Genomic DNA, 20387 nt, shown 5'->3' with positions numbered 1-20387 from the left:
AAGGCCTGCCAGCGAGAGGGAACACAGAGTCCTGCTACATACAATGCTAAAGAGAGGGCTAAAGCACAAACTCCAAGGTGCGGACAGCACTGATGTGGCAAAAAGAAGGGGCGATGAAATCAAAGAATGTACTACATGTGGTTTAACCCTTTCAGGATGAAAGACCTTTCGATGCTGGAATATCCACAGAAAACGTTGACCTTTGGAATGCCAAAATACTTTGGTCAAATAATTTTAATTCCATTATTTGGTGTACAGATATAGCTTTAGCTGGGGCCCAAAACAGACCCAGAAAATGGGGGGAAATGCCAATTTCCTAATTTTTAACTTCCTTTAACATAATTAGCTTAACCAGCCAGACATAAGTCACGACACAACCCCCTACACTCTCCGTGTATAACGATACCAAACATGTGCTCTGGGTACCAACTACACCATTGCTATAACACCTGAGAATAAAGGTCTTCATTTTTTTTTTTCTAGTGCACCTCCTGCCTTTCGGTGGTATGTGGAATCTGCAAATGGGCGCATACACTAAAAAAACAAAAAACAACAAAAACCCTGGAAATATTAAGATAAAAAACTAGCAGGGATAGAAAGCCAAAACCTAGTGACAGGTTTTATGTGGATTTCATATGAAATATTCAGTGATATAGAGCGTCCATGTCAAAGAATATATTTCCTTACGGTGTCGGTTGGTTGGGGGTGGTTTTATATTTTTTTTTTACATTTCTCTTAATTTACTTTTGCTATTGAGCATTATTTTTTCAGCTTTTTTTCCTTTGTCCGGAGGAAACAGGGATGACAGAAAGGTTTCAATGGCAATGACCCAAATGCAGGAAGGAAGGTCTGAGTGCTGCGTTTAGCGTACCTTGCGACAGGAGGCTGTCATTTCCCAATCTCTGCATTGTGATCTGCCATTACAGATTACGTATATTTAGGTTGCTGCAGCATGAAATATGTGCATGGCGCAAAGCATTAGAATTCAAACAAAGAATCTCCCTCTGCCCTTTCAGGCCCAGCACCAGGCATAACACCATGTATACGTTTTTCTTCCTTTAATCCATTACAGAGTGTTTTGGTCCTAAATGAGCAGACATTGTAGTGATTTTGGTGGAGAATTTTCCTCCCTAACATTTTACTTGGGCCTTTTCTGTGCCACATACACACAAGATCCAGACTCACCTTTTGTGTAGTCAACAACGGCCTCTAAGGCGGCCACTCTGACATCTACAAAGTGTCCGTTCTCTGCGTATGACTTGAAGACAGAAGGATCGCTTGGGACATGACCGTTCTTCTGAAGCACACGGATGACTCTCAAGCAGCTGCCAACAGAAGCAGAGAAATCTTAGAAGAAGATCGTCATAAATCTGGAATAGTGGCATCTACAAGCCTTTACATACAGAAGGGTTTGTGGTTTGCATGTAATGATTTACTCCATTGTAGTTCGCACAGTACGCGCTATGCAATGTTTTATGACAGGTGTAGTCTCCCCATGGAGTAGATCTCAATTTATGATTTACATACAGCAGACAAAACTCTCCTCCAGTCATGTGCTCATTGCAGGGCGCGTTACAGTCTCATATCTATTGTGATAAATCCTGTATTTGGGGGATCCTCATATGACCAGAACAGAGTTGTCATCCTCTGAAAATGTCCAGTCAATGACAACTAACATAAATCTTAAAAACTGTGGGGACCCGACACTCAGCATATTTAAAAACGAGATTTTTGTATAACTTACCAGTAAAATCTCTTTCTCGCTCTTTCCTTGGGGGACACAGAAGACCTTGGGTATAGCTCATCTCCATAGGAGGCGTGACACTAAGTGAAAACTGTTAAGCCCCTCCTCCACAGCTATACCCTCAGCCTGGAGAGAGAGACTGCCAGTTGCGTGTCCAAGCAGTGAGAAAAGGCAAAGTCCAACAAGGAACCAACAAGCCAACTACCCAACGGGTAACAAAAACTTGGAAAACGTACAGAGAAAAAACAATGAATGGGTGGGTGCTGTGTCCCCCAAGGAAAGAGCGAGAAAGAGATTTTACTGGTAAGTTATACAAAAATCTCGTTTTCTCGCCCAGTTTCCTTGGGGGACACAGAAGACCTTGGGACGTTCAAAAGCAGTCCAAAAAGGGGGAGGGACCACAGCACCAAGGTGAAGCACCCGAAAGGCATCAATGAACCGCCGCCTGTAAACCCAGGCGGGGTAAGGCAGCATCTGCCAAAGTCAGAGTATGCACCCTGTAGAACTCAGTAAGGCGTGCAAGGCAGACCTGTGGCCGCCGTGCCCAAATGCACGGCCGAAGCCCAATGCCTCCGGCCCAGGAGGCACTGACCGCTCTGGTGAAAGGAACGGTGACACCAAAGACAGAATCCTGCCCTTGGTGCGGTAACCTCAGCAATAGCCAATCTGATCAAGCGGAGGAAAACCACCCTGGAGTCTGTCAACCCTATGCACAGCCCTCCTGGAAACCCAAGAGGCCGAACGACTGCAAGAGTCGGAGATCTCCAAGTAAAAACGGCAAGGCCCAAACAACGTCCAAATAGGTGAGGTGTTGAAGCGAAAGGCAAACACCACCTTCAGAAGGAAGGAAGGAAGGAAGGAAGAAACGGGATGCAGAACAGCCCTGTCCTGGAAAAGACAAAGCTCGTAACAAAAAAAGGGGCCATTCCGGCACCCGTCAGAGACACGACTGATACGGAACACAACCGTACAGGACAGAAGGGGTAGAGAGAACTCCTGTAACGGCTCCAAGGACAAGATTGGAGCGCCGAGAGTACAGTACAGAGGAACCAAAGAGCCACTCCGAGGAAGAAGGTCTGGACATGCCCCGAGGGCCGGGGAACGCTGGAAGAGGAAGGACAGCGCCGACACTTGACACTTCAAGCAAAGGAGTCCCAGTCCCAGGTCCAGGCCGGACTGGAGAAAGACAGAACCATGGGGGGGAGAAGGGCAGAGTGGGGAATGCCCAGCTACCCACCGACACCCAGACAAAAAACCCTAAGTCCAACGACAGATCCTGGACGAAACACAGCCAGGAGCGAACAGTAGCGAGCCCGCTGGAGTCACCTGGGCAAGCGGATAAAAACCCAATGTGACCAGGCGCAGACCAGTAACACGGGCAGAAGGGTCGGCAAAAACTGGTCCCGTCGGCCTCCGAGCAACGTTGTCCCGTATCCACCCGGAGTGGGGGAGCAGAAGGACAGACGGAAGGGAACCGAAGGGTCCGCCCAGCATCCGCCAGATGCCAGGACAAGACAGGACAATCTGGACCGAAGGGCAGTCCCCCCAAGTTACCAAGAAGGTAAGTCTACAGCAGGACCATAGCCTAGAATGGAAAACGCAATCTGCACCCAGCGGGAGGACAGAACGCGGTAGACCCAGCAAGAGGCACACAGCAAATACAGCCAGTGTGAACAAGGGAGACAGTACGAGACCAAAGGAACACCGGAACCATCCACATGAACAACCATGCTCCCCCCAGAGGGGAGGACAGTGAAGGAACAGCCTCTGAAGCCTGGCCGGGCAGAAGCCACATCGGCGTGATCTGTACCGAACGGGGAGCCAAACAGAGCCGGCGAGACAAGGTAGTCGAGACAGAGGCCGGCATCACACCCCCCAACCGAAAGGAGGAGTGGGCAGCAGGGAAGTCATAGGACAGCCCAAAAGCAGAACCCTGCTACACTGTGAGACGCCAGGTTCACCGCCTCGCAGAAGGCAAATACCCTGAAGAACCCAAGGTGGAAGTCCTCCGGACCTGGGTAATAGAGCATCCAAGAGAAGTTGGGTGATCTACCCGAGAAGAGTGGCCCGAACCTGGTAGCAGATCAGACCGAAGCGTAGAGGGCGCCAAGAGGAAGGACTCATACCACACTGCATCCGAAGAGGAGGAAATGGTAATAGGCGAAGGAACCATAGTCCCGCCAGAGCCAACGAAGAATCCGAGGGGCGCTGCAGACAACAGCACGCATCTAGGAACCACGAACACTTCCCGGGAGGAAGGGCCAACGAAATGAATGAGTACCACCCAGCTCGGTGCAGTAGAGAGCACAGAGCCCTCCGGGTCAGGTGGACAGAACGATCTCTGTAGAGACGAGTGCAAGGCTTGCGGCAAGTAACCCAAGAGAACAAAGGGATGTCGCAGGAAGGAGGGGAAGCATACGTACGAGCAGCCCCGTAAGCAGTGAGAAGGCCAACCCACCTACGGGAGGAGAAGGCAGAAACGGCCCAAACAACGCACAAGAACGGCCGCTCCCTGCAAAAAAGACACTCAGAGAAGAGGGCCAGCCACAGAGTGCCCCAGCATCTATGGAAGTGCAAAGTGCAACCTGAAAGGGAGTTATGCATAAGCCTAGCATGGCACGCGATGGAACGTAAGCAGTCCGCCCCGAAAGAGGGGAAATGTACCTGGCAAACTGCAGTCGGCAAGAGTGCAAAGGCCCACCCCAAAAGGGGGTGACGCCTAAGGCCGTACCTACTCCAGAGACATAGGACATACCATACAATCCTGCAGGAGCGCAGGAGGTCCACCTAGTGAAAGGGGGACATGCACAGGGTTATCCTAGCATTAAGAGAGCGTGCAATAATTCCCCCAACACCGAACTTTGTGAGAGTGCAACCACTCCGCCAATGAAGGGGACATGTACAAGTCCAGCACAGCACGTACAAGGACAGCCGTGAATCTCATGAGCGTGCAAAGGTCCGCCCATGGAATGAGGGGTGGTCACACACAAGGCCAGCACCGAATCCAATGGGAGTGCAAGCGTTCCACCCATGTACGGCGCTGGTGCGATGTGTAAACATGACGCCCGCTTGCACGTGCAGCGGGCGTCATGCACATGGCCAGCATCTCATCCAGGGAGAGTGAGAGCACCCTGCCATGTACGGGAGTCATGCACATAACCAGCAACGTACTGGCGAGAGACAAACACAGTCAGTGAGAATGTGTGTATGTCGCCTGAGGAAGGGAGGCATGCCCATGGCCGGCAGCGAATGCGAATCCAGTGAGAGTGCGTACACCGCCCACGGAAGAGGGGCCATGCACATGGCTGACAGCGGATCCAGCGAGAGTGCAAGCACCCCGCCATGGAAGGGGTTCATGCACATGGCCAGCAACGCACCGGCGAGAGAACAACCACAGACAGAGGGAGTGTATGCATGCCGCCTGAGGGAAGGAGGCGTGCCCAAGGCCGGCAGCGAATCCAATGAGAGTGCAGCATACCACCTATGGAAGGGGGTCATGCCTATGGCCAGCCGCAAATCCAGTGAAAGTGCAGCGTTCCGCCTATGGAAGCGTGTCGTGCACCTGGCCAGTACCGCATCCGGTGAGAGTGCAGATTTCCGCCTAATAAAAGGGGGACATGCACATGATCGGCAACAAATCCAGTGAGAGTATAGCGTTCCGCCAATGGAAGGGGGTCACGCACATGGTCGACCGCGAATCCAGCGAGAGTGCTGCGTTCCGCCAATGGAAGGGGGACGTGCACATGGCCAGTACCGTATCCGGTGAGGGTGCAGTATTCCGCCTATGGAAGTTGGTCACGCACACGGCCGGCAGCGAATCCAGTGAGAGTGCTGCGTTCCGCCTATGGAAGGGGGACGTGCACATGGCCAGCACCGTATCCGGTGAGAGTGCAGTATTCCGCCTATGGAAGGGGGTCACGCACACGGCTGGCAGCGAATCCAGTGAGAGTGCAGCGTTCCGCCTATGGAAGGGGGACGTGCACATGGCCAGCACCGTATCCGGTGAGAGTGCAGTATTCCGCCTATGGAAGGGGGTCACGCACACGGCTGGCAGCGAATCCAGTGAGAGTGCAGCGTTCCGCCTATGGAAGGGGGTCGTGCACATGGCCAGCACCGCGCCTAAGAAGGTCATACACAGGGCAGCCCGCAGCCAGGGAGAGTGCAGTATCCCGCCTGGGAGGGGGGGGGTCATGCCCATGGCAGGCACCATACCTGGAGAGGGTGACGAATGCTGCCTACAGAACTGACCGCATGCACTTGGCCCGCGCTGCATCCCGGGAGAGGGCAAGAAACCGCCTAAAAGGGGAAATGCACCTGGCAGCGACGCAGGCTGGGAGCGCGAAACCATGCTGCCTATGGAAGGGGGGCATGCAGACAGGCAGCACTACTGCGATGAGGCTGCAGCGTCCTGCGCAGCCCACAAGAATCTGTTAGACATCTGTTTATTCATTATTATTTCATATTTTTTTTTTTTTTTTTTTTTTTTTTATTTAAAACAGCCTCTCTGAGGCTAAAGGGGAACCACCATATAGGGCACAGATTCTCTTGATGCAAGAGAAAAAAGGGGTGGCCAACCATACAGGCCCATTGGGAGCCGGCCTGCACCCAAAGGGTTAACAGGGAGCCGGCCTGGGGGCCGGCGCTGCGATCCACTGGGGGCGGAGGAAGCCCCAGGCGGGAACAATTCGCGCCTGGAGAAGTACCCGCCCCCTCCAACAAAGGCCAGACTTTTGCGGCCTAGTAGGCCGTAAAGCCGGGGCCTAAATTTGTGCGGCGCCCGGCCGACCGGGGCCGCATAGTATTATATACCGCCGGGACTGAGGCGGAGCGGCGCATTAAACCGGCCGCGGGAGCCCACCCCGCAGGCCGGAAGAGTCGGGCCCAAATGGAGTGCCGGAATTGCGGCCCCGCAGGCCCGATGGCGGCCCAGCAGGTCATTGCGGCGCCCGGCCGCACCGGAATGTCCATGCCGGCCGGAGGCGAGGTCTGTCAGGAGCGGGCCCCAGGCCCTGAGCAACGCTCCGGTAAGGAGATGGGGGGACCCCGAGATCGGGTGCCCGCGTAGTATCATATACCGGCGGGACATCAAAAGATAAAGGGGGACAGCAGCTGCATGTCCTATGGGGCCAGGAGGGGGAGGGGGGGAGCAGGGAGCAGATTGCCGCCCTGCGGCACCCCAGGGGCCAGCCTAGATCCAGCAGTGGAAGGGTTAAGGTTTGTCCAGGGATTCGAACTCATGACCTCTGCCATCAGAGGCAAGGCATTCACCATCACAGCTATGAAAGCTGTTCAGAGAGGCACAGTATGGGCCATGGGGGGGGGGGGGGGTTAGGCCCGCAGGAGACCGGGTGGTGGTGGTGGTGGAAAGGGGGGGGTCGTAGGGCTGGAGAAGCCAATCTCTCACCATAGCCGTCTTCACCCTCGGTCCATTCCAGCAGGGTCGCCCCTTCAGCTACTGGCACCGTAGTGGCAGGACGCTGGAAGAGGGGCTTGGCGTGCGGGCGACCCTTGCGCTGGCGGGATACAGGGGAGCTGGGCTGCCCTGGTCCACCTTGCCTTCTGTGGGGGAGGCAGCAGTGCGGATGACCGGCACTGGCGCAGCTCGACCCCGGGAGAAACAGAGAGGTCTAGTGCGACTCTGTTGTCCCTGATGATCTGGAACAAAAAGAAAAGAAAAAAGTAAAAATCAAAATTTAAACAAGGAGAATCAGCCCTGCAGTAGCAGGGAGTGTCTTGCCTCCTTGGACACTAAGCAAAAACTGGCAGTCTCTCTCTCCAGGCTGAGGGTATAGCTGTGGAGGAGGGGCTTAACAGTTTTCACTTAGTGTCACGCCTCCTATGGAGATGAGCTATACCCAAGGTCTTCTGTGTCCCCCAAGGAAACTGGGCGAGAAAAGGGTATACATTTTTGTGATACAATTAATAAATCTGTGCTGAAACCCGAAAAACTTTTAGGTTAAGTCAACATGAACAAATATTCCACCATGGTTATTGCCACTAACCTACAGCAAAATCTGTGATAAATCCGCATGAGGCACACGCACATTCTGCTGCAGATTTCAACCTAAGGGTCGCAAAGGGTGAAATCTGTAGTGAATAAATCTGCAGAACTGACAAGCTACAGATTTTAAATCCGCACCGCATGTCACCTTCTGTAGTATGTGGCACATTATCAGTGCTCAAATGCAGATGGAAAATCTGCAGTGCATTCACTTTGTGTGAACAGGGGTTGTATGAAGACTTATTTTTCAACTAATATTAAGACTCACCTGACAACCCCTAGCTGCTCCCATTGCTACGCCTCCTAGGTTCCCTGCCAGTCTCTGCGCTTTCTGGTCCCTGTCGACACAGACAAGTGACTGCTCAGCCAACCATCAGCCACAGATGTCACATGAAACAGCCAGTGCCTGGCTGAGCAACCGTGACCATACGGTATCAACAGGTGCCAAAAAGCTGGAACAGGAGCGACAGGGGGTCAATACAGTGAATATTACTTCTTTTATTACTTTAAAGCAGGGATGCTCAACCTGCGGCCCTCCAGTTGTTGTAAAACTACAACTCCCACCATGCCCTGCTGTAGGCTTATAGCTGTAGGCTGTCTGGGCATGCTGGGAGTTGTAGTTTTGCAACAGCTGGAGGGCCGCAGGTTGGGCATCCTTCTTTAAAGCATTCATTTAATCTGATTTTGTCTCATATTGCATAGCAGGGAGTCAGTATATCATGACAAACCTCTGTATGAAATAGGAGGCATACAGATGCACTACAACTCCATGCCCTTCTATGTGCACAAACCAGGGACAGCTGTGACCATGGGGCCTACAATCAAAAAATACATAAAGAATTCTCTGTCTGTGTTGACCAGGAGATCAGACGTTTCCTCTCTCTGGCTGTAAGCTAACAGGCTGCAGATCATCTACTTTCCTACACGAAAAAAAAATGAAGGGATTTTTAGATGCTGGATTATAGCGACAATAAAAACCCACCTGACTGTTATGGTATGCCTGTAACTGGGAAGGAGTTTCTCCATATTGAGGAAGCGGGTAATCTCCTCCAGAATAAGGCGCACATCCGCGTTCAGATTGTCCAGGGTGCGACATTCGTTGTTCACGCTGACCGCAGGGGTGACTGAATTGGTAAGGGCATCGATTAGTTCAGCTCGGTAGTAGTTATCTGAAAACTGATAGAGAAACTAAAATAAAATATAAAAATAAATAAATCACAGCATATTCTTCACATGTACATTTCATTACTTTATCATAAATCTCCTGTTTAACTTTAGACTGAATTTGATCTTTGAGTCCACATAGCAGAGAGGTAGACCATACAGCTTATATGGGAACCTTAAAGGCTATGAACACCTTTGGGGGGCAATTTCTTCTTATGACTGCATTTTACTCACTTTGGGCTAAAAATCATTTTTTTCATTTGCCATTTTTTATTTTTTGTCATAACGGATAAACTCTGCCTAGCGGTGCCCATCTTCGAGCCCTTATTTACCAGCTATGTATATACCTTATCTTTGAATTCCTAAAGCTTAAATTACACCTTCAGATAATCTTGCAAATCATCTTTAACAAGCGTTCGTATGAACACCCGTTAGCGGTGATCTGGCAGTGTAACACTGCCGTGGGTAATTGGAATCTTTCAATAGGTTTAAAAATTTTGTGTCTAACCACAATTTACTGCTAGAAAACAATGATTCAGCATGGGGACGAGCGATGGCATTTGTGATTGCTCTTGTTCCTAACGAGGAGGAGATCGCTGCGTGTAATAGCAGCAGTCTCCTCCGCTATCGAACAGGCGATTAGCGGGAAGGAACTCTTCCTTCCTGACAATTGCCTGTGTGATCTGCCAGTTTAATATAAGCTTAAGCGCTCATAAACACTTATTTAAGCCATATTCTTATCTGTATGATAATAATTGAGCTATAATAAGTGTTTACAAGGTCAGGAGATCAGAGATAGAGACGTCAGCTGAGCTGCCTGGTACTAGAGAATCTCAAGGCCGTACAGAGAAAGAAGTTGACTTTTTTTTTAAATAAAGATCACTTGAAAAAATGATTTTTAGCTCAAAATAAGTAGAACGTAATAATAATAAAAAATTGCCCATAGTCATTAAAGAGACAAGTTTGGGGGTTGCTACTATGTAGGACTCCTCTATCCAGAGAAACTGTTAGTGAGGTGATGGTGAAAAGGTCCAAGGCGTACAGTAATGCCCCATTCACACGGTCAGTGTTCAGTCAGTGATTTCCATCAGTGAGTATAAACTAAAACCAGGGGCGGCACTAAACACAGAACAGGTGCAGATCTTTCCCTTCTACCTTATCTCTGTCGAGGTCCAATCCAGCTTTTGACTCACAATCACTGATGGAAAATCACTGACCAAACACTGAAGTGTGAATAAGGTATAAGGGTGGCTGCACACGATGCGGATTACACGCAGTTGTTCTGCGCAGATTTTGTGTGGGAAAAACACAGCGTAAAACAGTACCAGCAAAGTGAATATTTGACAAATCTCATGTACGCTTTGCTTTTTTCCCTGTGCCGAAATTGACCTGTTGTGCGGATTTTAGATTCCACAGCATGTCAATTGCTTGTGCGATTCCACACCTTCTGTGGAGTGCTTCTCCCCATAGACTTCAATGGAGAATTGGAGATGTTAACAAAGAGAAAAACTGCGCTAAAATTTGCACCAAAACCACATGAAAAATGCACAACAAATGCACCAAAACCTCAATAAATAGTGCGTTATTTGTGCGCGTTATTTATGCAGTTTTGGAGCAGTCTATGCATAAGAGTGGCGTTGTGGAAACCTCATTCATATCTATGGGATGCATTATGCACACAGACTTCAACGTGAAATCTGCACCAAAAACCTGTCATGTGAACATAACTTTTACATTGTAGAAATCAACAAAAAGCAAGAGACCTTGAAACCGGGTGTCACGCCCGTGTGTGGGAGAGAGACACCACGCCGGACAAAGAAGGAGAGGCAACAAAGAATGAGGCCTGAAAGCAAGGGAAGAAAGAAGGACACCTCCTAGTCAAATCCCTGACTGGCTATCAGTATGAACAGACCCCAAAGGTAGGTGAGTTCATACGCAGGAATACCTAGAGTCCTAACTCACCCTATAAGACCCTGGCGATAGTGACAGGACTGAGAATACCTGTTCCTCCAGAAAGGAAGGACGACCAGGAGTCTCACTCAGGCCTACAACAAAGGGAAGGGGAAAACAACACACAGATAAACCAAAATGAAATGCAAAAGGGAAAGGAAACATTTAACTTTCCAGTAGCAATGGCAGCAACAGGAACTCGGCCGAGAACCAAAAACCAGCAGACCACAGATACCACTGAAGCTATAGACCACACAGCATTGTGGGAGAAGCAACTACAAATAAGGAAAGTTAAATGACCACAATAGCAACACCTGGAGGTTAGAGGTAGGGCTAGTATTAGAAACAACACAGACGTCTATAGATCCACAAGGAAACCTGTCAGATTAAAGCACATCTTGCCAGTCTCACAGATCTTCTGTCACCCACTTTCGTGGGGACGTCCTTATGTCTCGGTTCGTCTGTGACACCGGGGATGAAATGAATCACACAATAGGTCATAAAGTTTTATTATAAAGTGATTAACTTTATTTATGTAAATTGGGACCCCTTTAAACTGTACATTGATTTGACTCTGTCTTTGTGTTGCAATTTGTGAATAAAATTCAATGACACCAGATATGCAGTGACTGGAATGACATTAGTTTTCTATATCCACTCAGGGCTGGATAAAAGAAATATTGTGGGGCACATTTATTAAGAGGCGCCAGCCTCTCCATAACTTCGGTGCATCTAGCGCCAGTTCTAAATGTAAGCCGGCTTCCGAGCTGTCTTACATTTAGATTATTTTCTACGCCTAAAACAGGCATACAGGTCATTCTCAAAAAATTAGCATATTGTGATAAAGTTCATTATTTTCTGTAATGTACCGATAAACATTAGACTTTCATATATTTTAGATTCATTACACACAACTGAAGTAGTTCAAGCCTTTTATTGTTTTAATATTGATGATTTTGGCATACAGCTCATGAAAACCCAAATTTCCTATCTCAAAAAATAAGCATATTTCATCCGACCAATAAAAGAAAAGTGTTTTTAATACAAAAAAAGTCAACCTTCAAATAATTATGTTCAGTTATGCCCTCAATACTTGGTCGGGAATCCTTTTGCAGAAATGACTGCTTCCATGCGGCGTGGCATGGAGGCAATCAGCCTGTGGCACTGCTGAGGTGTTATGGAGGCCCAGGATGCTTCGATAGCGGCCTTAAGCTCATCCAGAGTGTTGGATCTTGCGTCTCTCAACTTTCTCTTCCCAATATCCCACAGATTCTCTATGGGGTTCAGGTCAGGAGAGTTGGCAGGCCAATTGAGCACAGTAATACCATGGTCAGTAAACCAGTTACCAGTGGTTTTGGCACTGTGAGCAGGTGCCAGGTCGTGCTGAAAAATTTAATCTTCATCTCCATAAAGCTTTTTAGCAGATGGAAGCATGAAGTGCTCCAAAATCTCCTGATAGCTAGCTGCATTGACCCTGCCCTTGATAAAACACAGTGGACCAACACCAGCAGCTGACAGGGCACCCCAGACCATCACTGACTGTGGGTACTTGACATTGGACTTCAGGCATTCTGGCATTTCCCTCTCCCCAGTCTTCCTCCAGACTCTGGCACCTTGATTTCCGAATAACATGCAAAATTTGCTTTCATCCGAAAAAAGTACTTTGGACCACTGAGCAACAGTCCAGTGCTGCTTCTCTGCAGGGCTGTGGAGTCGGTAGATAAATGCTCCGACTCCGACTCCTCAGTTTTTTGTACTTCCGACTCCGACTCCCCGACTCCGACTCCTCTGTATTTAATATGCGAATGTATTTTATACATTCCTTGAAGGAAAGAAAGAAGTTCTTCTAAGCTCTTCTAGCACAGAGAGGTAGTTGGGCAGAAGCTGCTGCCTTCTCCTTTGTGTGCTGATCTTCTGCTGAAGATAGGGCAGTGGGAGGATCCAAGAAGGGACATTTATTTTAAAACATGATTTCCCTAGAAGAATCCCATAGTCATGTTTAAAGTTTAAGATAACAATCTGAGTTTACACGTTTTATAGCCTTAGCTGAATGACAGCAGTTTTTCCAATGGTTTACAGGGATGTCAAACTCGTGGCCCTCCAGCTGTTGCAAAACTACAACTCCCATCATGCCTGGGCATACTACAGCTATCAGGGAATGATGGGAGTTGTAGTTTTGCAACATCTGGAGGGCCATGAGTTTGACATCCATGGTTTACAGCTTCAGTCTTGAACTATTGACTATCCATTCCCTTCACTTATACAAGTGTCTCTAGTCCTGCAAAACACATATTTACTTAATCCCTTATCAGTGAGAGGCGAGGTAAACCATGGGCATTGTGTTCCCTGTAACATCAGAACACAACACAATGGAAAGTATATGTATTGCCACTCCTAATTGTGCATTGCGTGCCATATAGTGAAGCATATGAAAAGCATGCTTCTTCACATCACTGAATGCGTTTGTTTTGCGGTTACGTGAGGCACTGCATGCATTGGCCTTTATTCTTACAGTAGAGAAGTCATTAATTATAACTGTTTATGAATTCGGACATTTAAACTTGCTTTTTGATTTTTTTATTCCAATTTAAATTTAGTAGGAGTCGGAGTCGGAGTCGGTTATTTTTTTGCCGACTCCGACTCCAGGTACCCAAAATTGACTCCGACTCCTCGACTCCGACTCCACAGCCCTGCTTCTCTGTAGCCCAGGTCAGGCGCTTCTGCCGCTGTTTCTGGTTCAAAAGTGGCTTGACCTGGGGAATGCGGCACCTGTAGCCCATTTCCTGCACACGCCTGTACACGGTGGCTCTGGATGTTTCTACTCCAGACTCAGTCCACTGCTTCCGCAGGTCCCCCAAGGTCTGGAATCGGTCCTTCTCCACAATCTTCCTCAGGGTCCGGTCACCTCTTCTCGTTGTGCAGCTTTTTCTGCCACACTTTTTCCTTCCCACAGACTTCCCACTGAGGTGCCTTGATACAGCACTCTGGGAACAGCCTATTCGTTCAGAAATGTCTTTCTGTGTCTTACCCTCTTGCTTGAGGCTGTCAATGATGGCCTTCTGGACAGCAGTCAGGTCGGCAGTCTTACCCATGATTGCGGTTTTGAGTAATGAACCAGGCTGGGAGTTTTTAAAAGCCTCAGGAATCTTTTGCAGGTGTTTAGAATTAATTAGTTGATTCAGATGATTAGGTTAATAGCTCGTTTAGAGAACCTTTTCATGATATGCTAATTTTTTTAGATAGGAATTTTGGGTTTTCATGAGCTGTATGCCAAAATCATCAATATTAAACCAATAAAAGGCTTGAACTACTTCAGTTGTGTGTAATGAATCTAAAATATATGAAAGTCTAATGTTTATCAGTACATTACAGAAAATAATGAACTTTATCACAATATGCTAATTTTTTTAGAAGGACCTGTAGAAAATGATGAATGAGAAGGGCCTGCCGGCCTGTTCTCTTCTCTGCTCACACCACAACCATAATTTTAGAACTGGCTTGAGTGGGGCGAAGTTGCAGATAGCAGCGCAACTAGCTGTTTCTCTGCCATCTGTGCCTGAAATACGCCTAATTTAGGTGCATTTCAGCTTAGTAAATGACCCCTGTATTCTTTAGGATTAGGCTAGCAGCCACAGTGACAAGGGTCGCTGTGACTTTAATATGACTAATTCTCCTCAATGGCAATCTGATAGATCGCCGGCAAATGACGTCACCACAATCTATGTGGATAGAGCAGACAGGCACAGCTGGTGACGTCACCTACCAGTGTTTGAAGAGGACATATTTTAAAGGTGGCCATACACAAAACTATGTCATATTTCGGCTATTATGGCAGACTGTTGTTTGAAAACTAACACTTACGAGCATTCGCGATTGCCGATGGTGGACTCTCGTCTGCCGAAATTGTGATCTGCTGTGCTGCAAAACTCCGGCCGTTCATCAGCGAACACTGCATGTTGGTGCATGACCGGCTGAATTCAGCCAATCACTTGGCATTGTGCTCGAGCACCAGGAAGTCAGTTTTTATAAAAATCGGACTCCCTGGTCAGGCAATTTAGTTGGTGGGATTGTTCGTATGACAACAGATCGGCCGATCAGGAACTCAAACGTATGGCCGGCTTTAGTCCCTCTATCGATCAGTTTACCCCCACAGGGGACTCGTAATGGACAGTCGCTTTAACACAAAATGAAGTAAAAAAGTCTTTCATTCCAAGTCTTGGCTTTGAAGAATATAAACAGTCAAAAACGACTTGACGCCTGATCTGTAATGCACATCCACCGCTATAACGGTGACATTAAGACTGTAGATCTGAGCGCATAAAATGATGAGCTACAGAAGAAAATTCATGTACACAGTGAAAATAAAATGCATCCATGCAAAACTAATTACAATAATTTCCTGGCATCCAACCAGGTAAACACATGAGCTCAAAGGCTTCCAGCAAAGATGATTCAACCAGTGGGAAGTAGATCAGATACAAGGAGCTGGCTGTGCTGACGTGCAGATCTCACACAACTTGCTTTCTCGAGACATATTCATCTTGGGACATCTCCCATGCAAACAGTTTATATTTCTGGAGATGTATGATAGAAATTGTCATTCACCTAAGCAGGAATCTGAGACCAAACAGTCCAAAAAAGGCCACCATAATTTGCAACGTTTTACGCTAGGTTTCAAAAGCGGCAAATAAAGTGGGCGAGGCTTAGCCAGAGGGGCATAGCCTGGCGCTGGTCGATAAGTTTGCAATCATTTATGCCAGAAATGGGTGTAAATTACAGATAAGATCTACACTTGCTCATAGCTGGTGTACATTTCGGTTTCTGCCGCACCAATATGCCAGCAGATGTGCCAAATGCATTAAAAGAGCCTTTTTACTAAGACCGGCAAATGAAATGCCAGTCTTAGTAAATCTGTCTCAGAATTTACCGGGGAGGGAAAAATTAATGGGCATAACGAGATGATCACAAGGAATCCAACAATATTTAAGTGCTGGCGATTGTCGCACACCTTCTGTTCTCCACAAGGAAATATTGAGGTCAATGTAACCCACAAATGTTACTGGTGAGGGATTAATGCTGTCACAGACCTCAAGCCTAAAGATCTGAGAACGCTATAAGGCTACTTTCACATCTGCGCTTTCCCTTTCCGCTATTGAGATCAGTCATGGGATCTCAATAGCGGGGGGAAAACGCTTCAGTTTGGTCCCCATTCATTGACAATGGGGACAAAACTGAACTGAAGGAAACGGAGAGCACCAGAATGTATTCCGTTCCGTTCGGTTGCGGCCCCATCGCAGACAGAATAACGTAGCAAGCAGCGTTCTTCTGTCCGCGATGTGGTGCGGAGCAAGACAGACCCGTCATGACACACAGTGTAAGTCAATGGAGACGGATCAGTTTTCTCTGACAATTGAAAACTGATCCGTCCCCCATTGACTTTTAATGGAGTTCATGACGGATCCGTCATGGCTATATAAGACATAACACAACCGGATCCTTTCATAACGGATGCAGGCGGTTGTATTATCAGTAACGGAAGTGTTTTTGCTGATCCATGACGGATCCAGCAAAAACGCTAGTGTGAAAGTAGCCTTTGAAAGAAACATTGTGCCAAGTGATGCCGGAAGTGACTTTCTATCCGCAACTCGAGCCATGCAGTCATTTCAACTCTTGCCTCCCACATTTTATACCCACATAGTATCGCTTACTGAATTCCTACAGTAGTCTTGATGCTCTTTTATTTAGCACAAGGGGGTCTGTGTCAGACCTAATCTCCTTTGTGGCTGCGGTGCTGATCTCATGGCCACCAGCACATTCCCTGACCCCTTCCCACCTGGCTGACAGTATTTTGCCCTTTCACACTGCAAAGACTGAGCGGATGCACCGAGTCACTGTTCTCACCAGAAAGCAGGACTGCAACAAAACAGACGGCAAGTTCAAATCTACAGTACTTTGCACTGTACACACGTTTCGACCAAAACTGTCATATATTATCTGGTGAAAGTTCTGAAATGGCACAAACCGATTTGTAGTGGCATGTACAACTCTAAACAGATCTGTCAGCAGGAAATTCATTGTTTATCCAGGCACAATGCCTTGCAGGGCTTGCTCAGCTGAATGTAAAGATACCTTTTACTTGGCCATTTGCTGCTTTACTCTGGACAAAAAGGACTGTCCGTGCACTCCTGATCCTTCTGCCCGCCGGGAGAGATGCCTATGCAGGAACTTGGTCCTGTCAATCATGGTTTTTTAAGGAACAACACACGCTGAAGCCCTCATTGCCCATGGATCCCCTTGTGTAAAGACCAGATGTGACAGCCGCTGCAACCTTAGCACCCATGATTGCGAGGAGCATGTCATTTACCCATGTGACTGGCTGCACCCTCTACTGCGCTGCTGCTGAACATGCACAGTACATGCGCAGATACTGAATGTGGCCCCTTTTTGTGCCTGTGCTTATCACTTTTTCTATTTCACTGCATCTGCAAGTTATGTAAAAGTGCCTACAACATATTACTTGACAGTGGCAGCCGTTTTTCATGAATACACTGTAAAGTAAAGTAATGAGCACAGCTACACTGGCACCTATAAATGATGGGCAAAAAATTATAAAAACATCAACCCATTTCTGACCCAGATATGCGACTGCTTGTCATGTTATTTATTACCTGTAGACGTCCTTACCTTGTTTTTCCGGTTGTCGTTGTATTTAATGAGGTCTAATATAAAGGAAAGGACTTCTTTGGGGCATAAGTTATGGACGTCTCTCAGGAGAGCCATAGCAACTGGCATGGTCTGCAAAACAGGAAGGGCAAAAGCTCAGTCAAGTCAATGGGGCTGAGTTGCAATACCAAGTACAGCTACTATATTATGTTAGGCGCTGTGCTTGGAAAGCTGCTGGGAGACAAGTGCCTTCACCAGAGCTCCTTTGAGGGCGGCGGTTCCCTGAAATAGCTGATCAGCGGGGAGGAAGGCAATCGGAAACCCGCCAATGTGATAGTGATGACTTATCCACAGAATAGGTCATCATTATGAATTCCTGGATAACCCCTTTAATTCATTTAAATTCCTGCTCATTCTTGCCTTTGAAGTCAAGGAGGTGGACCTTTCAGTGACTGACAGCTCTCTATATAATTTTACTTAATAAGTAGGCTTAAGAAGGCCTCTGGATGCCATAGGCAGAGAGAGGAAGCCCCTTGTCAAACAACTTAGATGGCACAGTAGTAGCATTTAAAGGGTTAAACAGCCAGGATCAGATGTTTCTCTGATCCCGTCTGTTACAGAAGGAACCAATTATCAATCACCACCAGGCTCCTGCTGTTAGGCACATGTACGTCTCTGTTCATTAGGGGATTAAAAAAAATATTATATTATGAACAGTAGAAAGAAAAAGCTGTGGATCGTCTCACCTTCTGGAGAAAGTAGCTCTGGAAATTCATGAAGTTGTTGGTTTTCACAATGTTCGGACAGCTCTTACAACAAAACATGCGTGTGAATAAGGACTTCATCGCTGGGGGTCCAGTCCATGTACTCACCATTGAGTTAGCAATCTGGGATGAGACACACAACATAAAACAGCTGTACCCAGGATCAGTACAGGTAAGTGATGTAATGTATGTACACAGTGACTCCACCAGCAGAATAGTGAGTGCAGCTCTGGGGTATAATACAGGATGTAACCCAGGATCAGTACAGGATAAGTAATGTAATGTATGTACACAGTGACTCCACCAGCAGAATAGTGAGTGCAGCTCTGGTGTATAATACAGGATGTAACCCAGGATCAGTACAGGATAAGTAATGTAATGTACACAGTGACTGCACCAGCAGAATAGTGAGTGCAGCTCTGGGGTATAATACAGGATGTAACCCAGGATCAGTACAGGATAAGTAATGTAATGTATGTACACAGTGACTCCACCAGCAGAATAGTGAGTGCAGCTCTGGTGTATAATACAGGATGTAACCCAGGATCAGTACAGGATAAGTAATGTATGTACACAGTGACTGCACCAGCAGAATAGTGAGTGCAGCTCTGGTGTATAATACAGGATGTAACCCAGGATCAGTACAGGATAAGTAATGTAATGTATGTACACAGTGACTCCACCAGCAGAATAGTGAGTGCAGCTCTGGAGTATAATACAGGATGCAACTCAGGATCAGTACAGGATAAGTAATGTAATGTATGTACACAGTGACTGCACCAGCAGAATAGTGAGTGCAGCTCTGGAGTATAATACAGGATGTAACTCAGGATCAGTACAGAATAAGTAATGTAATGTATGTACACAGTGACTCCACCAGCAGAATAGTGAGTGCAGCTCTGGAGTATAATACAGGATGTAACTCAGGATCAGTACAGGATAAGTAATGTAATGTATGTACACAGTGACTCCACCAGCAGAATAGTGAGTGCAGCTCTGGTGTATAATACAGGATGTAACTCAGGATCGGTACAGGATAAGTAATGTAATGTATGTACACAGTGATTCCACCAGCAGAATAGTGAGTGCAGCTCTGGTGTATAATACAGGATGTAACTCAGGATCGGTACAGGATAAGTAATGTAATGTATGTACACAGTGATTCCACCAGCAGAATAGTGAGTGCAGCTCTGGAGTGTAATACAGGATGTAACCCAGGATCAGTACAGGATAAGTAATGTAATGTATGTACACAGTGACTCCACCAGCAGAATAGTGAGTGCAGCTCTGGAGTATAACACAGGATGTAACTCAGGCTCAGTACAGGTAAGTAATGTAATGTATGTACACAGTGACTGCACCAGCAGAATAGTGAGTGCAGCTCTGGAGGATAATACAGGATGTAACTTAGAATCAGTACAGGATAAGTAATGTAATGTAAGTACACAAGGACTCCACCAGCAGAATAGTTAATGCAGCTCTGGAGTATAATACAGGATGTAACTTAGAATTAGTACAGGATAAGTAATGTAATGTAAGTACACAAGGACTCCACCAGCAGAATAGTGAGTGCAGCTCTGGAGTATAATACAAGATGTAACTCAGGATCAGTACAGGATAAGTAATGTAATGTAAGTACACAAGGACTCCACCAGCAGAATAGTTAATGCAGCTCTGGAGTATAATACAGGATGTAACTTAGAATTAGTACAGGATAAGTAATGTAATGTATGTACACAAGGACTTCACCAGCAGAATAGTAAGTGCAGCTCTGGAGTATAATACAGGATGCAAATCAGGATCAGTACAGAATAAGTAATGCCCGAACAAAGTGAATAGTGAGTGCAGCTCAAGTACCATACAGGCTGTTCGTCCCTGCTATATAAGATAAGTGATGTAATGTGTACACAGTAACTCCACCAGAATAATAGTGATTACTGCCCTGGAGTATAATACAGGAGGTAACTCAGGATTGGTACTGAATAAGTAATGTAATGTATGAACACACTGACTCCACCAGCAGAATAGTGAGTACAGCTCTTTAATAACATTACTACCCTTCTATATAAGAAAAGTGATATAATGTATTTACACAATAACT

General features: G+C 47.0%; 1 protein-coding gene across 1 annotated transcript in view; it reads right to left on the bottom strand.

Moving 5' to 3' along the window:
* The window catches only part of TAF2 (TATA-box binding protein associated factor 2), a 124715-nt gene that overhangs the window by 20448 nt on the left and 83880 nt on the right, over positions 1 to 20387 (bottom strand). Inside the window, exons 17-20 of the mRNA XM_044295370.1 lie at positions 18269 to 18409; positions 17544 to 17654; positions 8728 to 8933; positions 1186 to 1325 (exon numbers count right to left, since the gene is read on the bottom strand). Coding sequence (XP_044151305.1) covers positions 1186 to 1325; positions 8728 to 8933; positions 17544 to 17654; positions 18269 to 18409 — 598 coding nt within the window. The remainder of the gene's footprint in view (positions 1 to 1185; positions 1326 to 8727; positions 8934 to 17543; positions 17655 to 18268; positions 18410 to 20387) is intronic.

Source organism: Bufo gargarizans, chromosome 5 (assembly GCF_014858855.1).
Source record: "Bufo gargarizans isolate SCDJY-AF-19 chromosome 5, ASM1485885v1, whole genome shotgun sequence".
In the NCBI taxonomy this organism is placed as follows: Eukaryota; Metazoa; Chordata; class Amphibia; order Anura; family Bufonidae; genus Bufo; species Bufo gargarizans.
This window is presented reverse-complemented; position numbering and strand designations above follow the sequence as displayed.